At 43.9% G+C, this 9372-nt stretch overlaps 1 protein-coding gene across 1 annotated transcript in view; it reads right to left on the bottom strand.

The window, feature by feature from the left end:
• The window catches only part of CTSO (cathepsin O), a 23924-nt gene extending 17050 nt beyond the window's left edge, over window positions 1-6874 (bottom strand). The window contains exons 1-2 of the mRNA XM_006037979.3: window positions 6749-6874; window positions 3866-3974 (exon numbers count right to left, since the gene is read on the bottom strand). Of these exons, the coding sequence (XP_006038041.1) occupies window positions 3866-3974; window positions 6749-6874 (235 nt within the window). The remainder of the gene's footprint in view (window positions 1-3865; window positions 3975-6748) is intronic.
• Window positions 6875-9372: the final 2498 nt, after the last annotated feature.

Genomic DNA, 9372 nt, shown 5'->3' with positions numbered 1-9372 from the left:
CCCTGACCCCGGGCCACTCAACTAAGGAGAAGAGCTGGCCATCCACAGCAAGCATCTCCCCCGTGCTCTGGGTGATCTCACTTGCCCTTACAATGCACCCCCCTTTCTGTCTGCACGTTCCCCTTCTGTCAACCTTTTCCCCACTGTTCCAGGGTGGCCTGCCTCTGCTTTCGGGGGACAGGGGCTTTGGAGTGAGAGGAGGATGTCTCTTTGGGCATGCTCCTGCTGGTGCCAGGCTGAGAAGGAGCAAGCGCAAGGGGCTGGTGCCTGCGGAGATGCATCAGTATTCCCATGGTGCTCATGTGCTTTGTTCCCTTGCCCTGGCTGGTTTTGGCTCAGCAGTGCAGGCTGGTAGCATATGTGGGATCATCCGCCAGCTCAAAATGATCCCAGACCACACTACCCGCTTGCGTCTGGGGTGTGGGTACATGTGTGGATGCTGCACTTTCCCTCTCCTCAGCAGGCAGAGGCACAGCAACAGGAGCGGACTCAGCTGAGCCACTTGCCTCCATAACCTCTACCTCAGCCTTCTCTGAAGTGCCTTCTGGGGAAGACCTGGCTCTAGGGGAAACTTGAGGGGTGTGGAGCACAAACTCAGATGATTCCCCCTCCTTCCCCAGAATTTCCCTTGCTAGGGCACTCAGATCCAGATCCAGCTCCAGCTCTTCCTCTGGCACTGCAAGGCTCAGCATGGGAAGTGAAATGGGGGTGGAGGAGACTGGCATGCTGGTGCTGCTGCTTGTTGTCATGGTGGTGGTGGGGGCTATGGCTGGTGCTCTTGGAGGGGATGAAGTCTCAGGCACAGGCAGTGGCACTGGAGCTGCTCCCCTTTCCTTGCTGCTTGTGGAAGCCTCATTGCTGCTAGTTGTAGGGAAGAGGCTGCATCTGAGTTTTGGGGGGAACTTTATACCTCTCTCTCTACCCCCTCTTCTGCCCCTCCATGAAGGCTTGCCAGATGCCTTTCCACCACGCTTCATGGTGTTTCATAGTGTCTTGCTTTTATATAAATATATAAATGTATCTGCATTCCTATATAAATTCTGTAAGGTATGTAGTCTTTTATGCCACAAGGTATAAAAGTATCCACGTTCCTATATAAATTCCCTACAGTGTATAGTCTATGTTGCAAGACATAAATGTATAGAAATAAAATATAAATGTATCTCCCTTCCTATATGAATTAAATACTATAGTGTAATATCCAATATAATTATAGAATTGAAAAGAATAAATCAATGAATATAATAATAAAATAAAAGTGTCTAGAAGAAAGAAAAAAGTATTCTGGAATCCTTCTTGTTAGGCTAGACTCGCAAGTAGGAAATCATTCAGATCAATGCTAGTAGTAACCTTCATTGTCTAATGCTCCTGAGCTGCTGCAAGATAGCTCAGTAACTGTCAGACGCCAAGGCAGAAAGCAGGCCAGTTCAAACAATGCTTCCTTTTATGCTGTTTTTGCATCCCTCCCCCAGAGCACTGGGATTGGAAGGGACCTCAGGAAAGGATGACAGTCACTGGCTAGCTACACAGTCAATATGAGAGCACTCCTTCACCCCTCTTCCCCCTCCCTCTCCTTACTTTCTGTTTCCCAGCAGGCAAGTCCAGCTTCAGCTTCGAAACTTGAAACATTTTGACTGCCCTTGTTTTGTTTCAAAGCTGTTTCAAAGCCCTTCATTTCATTTCGATTTCGCTGTTTTGAGCTTGAAAGAAGTCGAAACAGCGTCGAAATGAGACAGCCAGAGACATTTCGCACAGCCCTACTGGGAGATATTTTTATTGGTCATTGTTCTGTACTGTAAAAATCAGATCTGTCCAACTTCTGAGTGGCCATGAACTTTGTTGGCTCTTCCCTCCTCTCCCACCCCTCCATGGTGGCAGCAAAAAGTAGAAGCTGGAGAAGGGAGTGAGAGCCCAGAGACCCTGGTGGCTTTGGTGGGGACTAGGCAATGGAGGGAAGCAGCAGTGACCAGGGAGAGCAGTATCTGGACCTGCGGGGATAAATGTAGAGAGTTGAGGAGGCAAAGGTGGTAGGAGCCATTTATGGGCTGCCAGCTGGACAGCCCTACTCTAAATCATTAGGAAACTGGCAGGTAACATCAAGGCAGTTTAAAATGTAGAGGAGGGGGAGGAATCCAATGCCATTAATATTACTCTCTGAACTAAAAAAATCTATTAAGATTATCCATATATCTTCTTGAAATGTAAAGGGGATGAAGTATGATCAGATAATAATAAAACTGTCAATTGTGGTGGGACTTGAGTAAATTTAAATGAAAACAATCTGGAAGCAAAATATTAGACTGAATTACAGTCTGACTTACATTAATCATGGCTTATAAAATCAGTGATGATTTGGTCTGCCTAGAATGCAAGTGTAAGTAGCTGAGTAGAAAATAATAATTCTAACTTGTGGGAGAAGCATAACTGGTAAGGGTTACACCCTGGGCAGCATCGAGTTGCATGCTAGTAGCCTGCTTGTCTAGTTAGCTTCACACCCCTAAACTTGTGGGAGACATCACTGTTGTCCGGAGAGGTGTCAGGGGATTAACACAGCGACTGCCAGGTGTCAGGACCCTCTCACACCCCCAACTGCAGTTGCCACAGCTGCTCCAATGTGACCAAGGCAGGGGCTGCAGTAGGGGAGGTATTAATTGTCTGGTTGCTGGCCACGCCGACACCTCCCTCTTCAGCACTGGCATCTCTCACAGGGGACTTAAGGTTGATTAGGGAACTGGGGCTAACAGGATGTGACCCCTGCAACGACTGATGTTGTAATTTGAAGATACTCCCTTACTTGGAAGACTACAGAGGTTGGGAGTTAGGAGCTAGTCCCTCAAGTCAGTTAATTAGAGATTAAAGAACTGCAGAAGCTTGTTTACTAGTCTACAAATAAAACTTGCTTTTTAGTTCTTCTAATTCACATGTGCCTGTCTATTGAACCCTGTGCTCAGTATATCCCCACAAGTTTCCAGGTGCCCCACTGGTTCCAAGCAACTCCTGCTCCCCACTACACCCAGCCCTGCCCCCCACCTCTTCCCCAGGTGCCACCGATTACTATGGAAATTGGTAAATTTGGCAGCACAGAAGGGGGCCTCTCTACTAGGACCCCCTTTATGTCAGCACCTTGGGCTTTTGTTCCACTCATCTGACACTAATATCCTACTGCTTAAAGACAACAGAAGAATTTGTGATAGGACGTGGTGAGAAGTCACTGGAAGTGAGCCGCCAAGCCTACAGTTTTCAGGTAATGTCATAGTATATATTATATCTGTGAGAAACGCAAGACCTCAGGAACATGGAAACTTGAAAGACTGTTGTACTGAGGTGCCTCAGAAGCTATGCATACACTGAATATCCAACAAGATTGGTACATTAAACAAAATTGGTATATTAGTATCATAAGCGTTATGTGCATCTTTGGGTGTCTGGAAACAATAGGGGTTTATGTAAAATTGATGTAGATTCCTTGGTAGACAAACAAGTCTGAGAGTATTGCCTTCTCAGAAAATTTATACAACTCTTTTGTTTGGGTTTAAAATGGCTGGGAAAAAAAATAGATGAGATAATTTAAAGGGAGAGCCTGATCTGGGTCTAGGAGAGAGAGGCCTCTCTCTTTGTATCTGTGGACACAAAGAATAAATATCTGATGTACTTGTGTCTGCACCTACCAGGGTAACACACCGTTCATGGGTAATAGACGGTAAGATACCTGGCAAGTAGAATTAATTATTACTAAAAATAGGTAGCTGTTTGATAATAACATAATAACTTTTAACCATGACAGAAAAGAGCACGTGCATGCAGCAGCCGCAGAATCATAGAGCAAAGTAATAGGAAGAAGACTGGCATGACTCAAATTCTGTACCTTTAAACTCTTCAGGGAACAAATGAGAAAATTGACTGAATCCATAGAAAGCAGTGGTGTTGTCATTTGATGATAATGAATTCAAGTTGGTAATTCGTTTAACACTTTCCTGAAAAAGAAAAGAAAAATACAAGTTACTAGGTTTCTATTTATTGAAAGAATGCATCCATCTTTTGCTACAGCTTGTAAAATTTTCTCTATCTTGATTTTTATTATGGCTTCTTTTGTCATCTTGGAGTCCCTTCATATTTATTTAAGTCTCTAGAATACAATACACACTTTCTTCTGTTGATTTGGTGTGTACTGTTCTTTCTCTTCTCTTTTCCCCCACCCCTTGCTAGCCTAGATACTAGAGTTTGTGTTGACCCTTAAGTGGGAAAACTTTTGATTTCCCACACCAAGTAGACTTTTCAAATCTGATTGTCTCCTTTTGTGGTTTATTGTTAGTTGAACTTTAAAGTAAACCCAGTGATGTAAAAGACACTGCTATCAATACAATCCTGGGTCTGAAGAGCTTTTCAGCTAGAAGATAAACAGCAGCAATACAGTTGGAGAACCAGTGGAAAGGCTCATGTTAAGTAACTTTTTCAAACTAACATTTTTCATTATGTTTTTACTGTGAACTTGCACAAGAAATAGGTCTTTAGAAAAACGGTTATTTCTTAAAGTGAGAATAATAGTTTTATTCTTGGAAGCAAGAGTAATATGTTTTTGGAATACTTGCAGTAAAACATTCAGTGTGAATAGATTTAAGAATACACTAGTTTTGAACTAGGGCAACATACGAAGCTGTTTTGGTACGGGAAGAAGTAGTGAATGTATTTGTATGGAACTCTGTGTAAAAGCAGGACAAACTGTCCTCTTTAGGGGCCGGTGGACCTTCATAAAGACAAAACAGTCAAGAATTGCCAGCAGGTAATTACTTAGTTAGATCAAGGTTCCTCAGCTCTGGCTCTCAAAGTTCCCAGTGGTCTTTGGAATTGCGTGCTTTGAGGTTAAACAGTGCATAGAGGATGTTATGGGACATGGCTCACAAAGGAGGAAGTGGTCTGAAAATTGAAACAGAACAGCTTTATCTGATGACAAATGTTATCTCTGGGACATGCTCTCTACAACTTGCAAGCTTCCAGACTGCTGACTCAATTCATTATCTGAAAGAATATCAAATTGTTTTGACATATGTTTTCTATTTTTAAAGTTAATCTAACATTCTGATAACTGACACATGTTGAAACAGCTTAGGAGTCAAAATGAGCAATATTTTGTAAATGTATTAAAATAATATTAAGCAGTGATTTTGCACCATAAAATATTAGGAAAAGTACTTATGCTGACTGATCCAGTGATTATTGCTCAACTCTATATAATATTTCAAAACTATTTTAAAAGGCTGTGGACCACCAGTGCCATTAAATAAGTGCAAGTGAAATGTAATTTTTATATATTTATATCCTCTATCCTAAAACCAGCATGCCTTTCTTGGCTGTGCCCAGCTGTCCATGGCTCTAACTTCTATGGATATTTTACAAAGAATTAAGGACCAGTTTTTAATAGTAATTAGGTGCTTTAATACTTCTAAAATTATGGCCCTAAATTATCCAGATACATGAAATATTTAAAAGCATCTCCTTAAACCAGCGGTTCCCAAACTGTAACAGATTGCGCACCATCATTTTAAAACGATACAACCTTAAGTACCACCACCACATTTTTGTCATATAAAGTAATTGTAATAAATCTATTAACACATACCACTGACAGGTTGTCTGCGTACCACTCATGGTATGCGCATCACAGGTTGGGAACCGCTGCCTTAAACTATACAATTTAGTAACACATTATGATTTGTTTTCAACTAGTTTTAGACTTATAAGTTTTAGGATTGAACATTAGAAAGTTGAAATTCTGTCTCCATAGCATGACTTTCCATAAGAGCAATAATTCTTCTCACTGCTGCTTACCAGTGCAAACCAAACAAAAACGCCTCTTAGTGACTGCTTCTTTGTTCCCATAACACAAACCTGGTTCAAAGAGCTACCTGAACTGGGGTGCTTTTGGTACAGAACAGATAGGGCCAAGATGGCCTTTGTCTTTGGACCAGTGGGGTCAAAATTCCAAAGCAGCCCACATCTCTTGATGTTCAAGTTGTGCTGCAAAATCCAACTTGTAGCCACATTTTAAGGAGGGTGGGTGTAATACGGGCTGCTGTAAGGGGGTGTGTGGTGCAATGCTATTTGATTTTCCTCTCTGCTTGGTTGTCTTCACGTTTTTCCCTGGTTGCTGGTTTGTTTGTTTGGTGTTAAACGCTAGTTTTGTAAGGTACCTTGGAATGAAAAGTCTTTTCGTAAACAAATAACATTTTTAGCATTACTAAAGAAATAATAGCACTGTTATTTGAAAACAGCAGGACTGAGTCAGGAATGTCAAGACAACGAGTTGGGATCAGAGTACTCAGCTGCATACAACCCATTCCCACAGCCTTACAAGACGAGTCTGCTCTACCTCAAAACTGCAAGAGACTATACAAGCCACTGTAACACCACCATCTCCTACAGACAGCAGGGTCAAGTTATTGCTGGGTAAAATCTGTGGGGTTTTGTAAATTCAAGGCTGATACCTTGTGCTGGAAATGAAAAGTACAATTCAAATTTAAGGTTTGGTGGTCCAGGAAAATCATGGCTATATATGCCTACCCCTTATGTTCAGGACTTAGTCAAGAAAGGACTTTTCATTTTGTAAAATGTCAATGGAATTACGATGTAAAATCTAACTAGCATAACGCTGAATGAGGCTCCAAGAATACAGTATTCTAACTAAACATCCTTTTTTTCTGAACTGCTCTCTCATGCCCATTGCAAGGCTAAAATCCAACTGAAAACCCACTTGTTCATAGGGATCTTGAGGGAGAAAATAGGATGGACAAGGCATAACAGCTTTGATTCTCCACAGCTGGTTATACCATTCAATTAATTTACATTCACAGATAAGCTGATTCTGATCTGCTGACATTTTATATTGCATGTACACAAGGTACAAATCAGTGATGAATAGGTTGTATCTTTTTAATAGGAGAAGGAGACATTTTAAAGAAAACAAAATTTCCATTTATTCTTCTATATCGGGGAAAAAAACCTGTTCCATGTCCCCAAGCTAGATTCTACTCTATTTCACCATGGATCATGTTAGTCCTTTCTCCTCTGCCATCTACACCCCACACCACCTTATGCTTCCTTCCTTCCACCTCTGCAATCTAAGGTGTGCAGATGTTCAAAATCGGAGGAGTGAAGAAGGCCTATTTTATGAAAGGCAAGGGCTGACCCTCAACACCCGGACATGTGAAAGAGCGTTTCAGCACAGGGATAAAGCGGAGTAAGTTTGGGGAATCAGACTAGGGAAAATGGCAAAACTGGTGAGTAGAGCTGATGAAGTGCAGCTTCTGCATGTCCATCACCACCTTGCGGGTGGTCTTGGCAGTGAGTAGTGAAAAGTGGTTAGATGTATTAGCCTGAAGTCAGTCAGAAGGCAGGATACCTATGCAGCAATATCATTTCCCCCTTCCTGGAGACATCTACTTGCACCTTTATAAACTAAGATACACTAAGGGCCCTGCCACACATTCAAATTAAGGCTGGATAAAAAACAACTATAAAGTTATTATACACTTTCAAGCAATAGCTTGGTATCCAGCTGGCTCTTTTTATAGCTGGATGGACATTCTTATGCAAATTACTTTGCATGTTTGGCCTGTCTACATTTATTGCATGATTAACCGGTCAGTTGTATAATACTTGTAATGTGTAGCAGGGGCCACAGAGCATGAGCTTTCCTGCACCCGATTCTACTTCATCAGCTGTAAAATGGGGGAATGACAGGCAGGGAGGCTGAGCGGCAAAGCAAGGACAGGTGGGTGAGATACAGGGGAGGCATGATGTAAGCAAGAGCAGCAATCACTGCTGGAGTCATGTTGCAGCCATGGTGGTCCAAGAATTGTGCCAGAGGCATGGGTTGTCAGTGGGTGATATCTTTCCTGGGCCAACTGGGTTAGACTTCAGACCCTGCCATACATTCAAATTAAAGCTGGAGAGAAGCCAGCTATTAGTGCTTCAAAATGTGGAACAGCTCTAACTTCCTTGTTGGCTGGCTCTTTTGATAGCTGGCTCCTCATTTTTTAATTGTGTGATCATGACTTTGCACATGAGGCCATTCTAAATTTTATTGTGTGATTAACCAGTCAGTTGCAGGATTACTACTTTGCACCCAGGGCTGGTCTTGCTTTGGACTTGTTACACAGTAATTCTGGGTGGCTCCTAGAGGTCTTAACCCCTGGATTATTTGCATATTAACACCTTAAAGTGCTTTTAAGCACCCCTTATGCAGCTGAAATATATGCTGCTCCAAAGCAGAACAATCTCCTATCCACACTCCCCAGCTCCTGTTCTACTAAGGTGTGGCCACCCCCTACTATGTGCTACCCATATTGAAGTCCTCTGGTATCCCAAATCTCTCACACCCCCACCAGTAGAGCAGGGATAAAAGCCTCTCTGGCAGCAACTTCCAGCTACAGCTCCTGCCCCCTGCTCTCCAGGCCTCTAGCAGCAAGTCACAGCTGGTGGGAGGAGGTTAGAGAAGGTTTCTACACTAAAGACATGCCTATACATGAGCAGCAAGGGCTGTAATTACAGCATGCCAGAGCAGCCTCAATTAATCAAGTCTGTTGGAGTGTGGTAGTTCTTGCACTCCAGTTCTCCTGTATAAAAATGGAGCACTTTAACTAAAGCTTGCCGACCAAGCTTTAGTTAAAGTGCCCCCGCTGCTGTTTTGAAGCGTGGGAAGGCTGATGTACAAGACGCTCGGGACACTGTCATTAGAGGAGTCACTTTAATTAAAGCCCCTGTCCCCACCCACCACTCCCAGAGCATGTGTATAAACTCCCTAAGGGTGCAACTACTCCAAACTCCAAGCTAGCACTGACACCCATCATCATTTGTGCGGCTCACCACCAAACGTATGCCAAGGCCCTAAGCAAAGGGCACAATTCATAGACATTAGGGCTGGAAGGGACCTTGCAAGATCATCAGGTCCAGCACTGGCGACACACAGGGGGTGCATGGGGGTGCCCCCACTTAGGTGATGGGCAGAGGGGAGCAGGCAGGAGCACTGGTGTCCCCCCCAGCGAGCAGTGGCGCTACTGCAGCGCAGTGAGTTTTGCTGCAGGGGGACCCCTCCGCCTGGTTGGTGAGAGTGGCCATGGGGCCTCCCCCGGTTGGCTGACTGGTTGCTGCGGACAAATGTGCCCCCGCTAGGGTGGCACCAGTTCCCCATGGGTCCAGCCCCTAAAGTGAAGTGCCTGATGGATGGCAGAGGCCTTACACAAGGTCCATCCCAACCCCGCAGATGGCCCAATAAAAGACACCCCCCCCATACTGAGGTGGCCGGCAGTGCAGCACCCACATCTGCCCGCAGCGCCTGCTCCTCCCCGCAGAGAGCCCGGGGGAAGCCCCGGCCAC

Source organism: Alligator sinensis, unplaced genomic scaffold (assembly GCF_000455745.1).
Source record: "Alligator sinensis unplaced genomic scaffold, ASM45574v1 scaffold478_1, whole genome shotgun sequence".
NCBI lineage: Eukaryota > Metazoa > Chordata > Crocodylia > Alligatoridae > Alligator > Alligator sinensis.
This window is presented reverse-complemented; position numbering and strand designations above follow the sequence as displayed.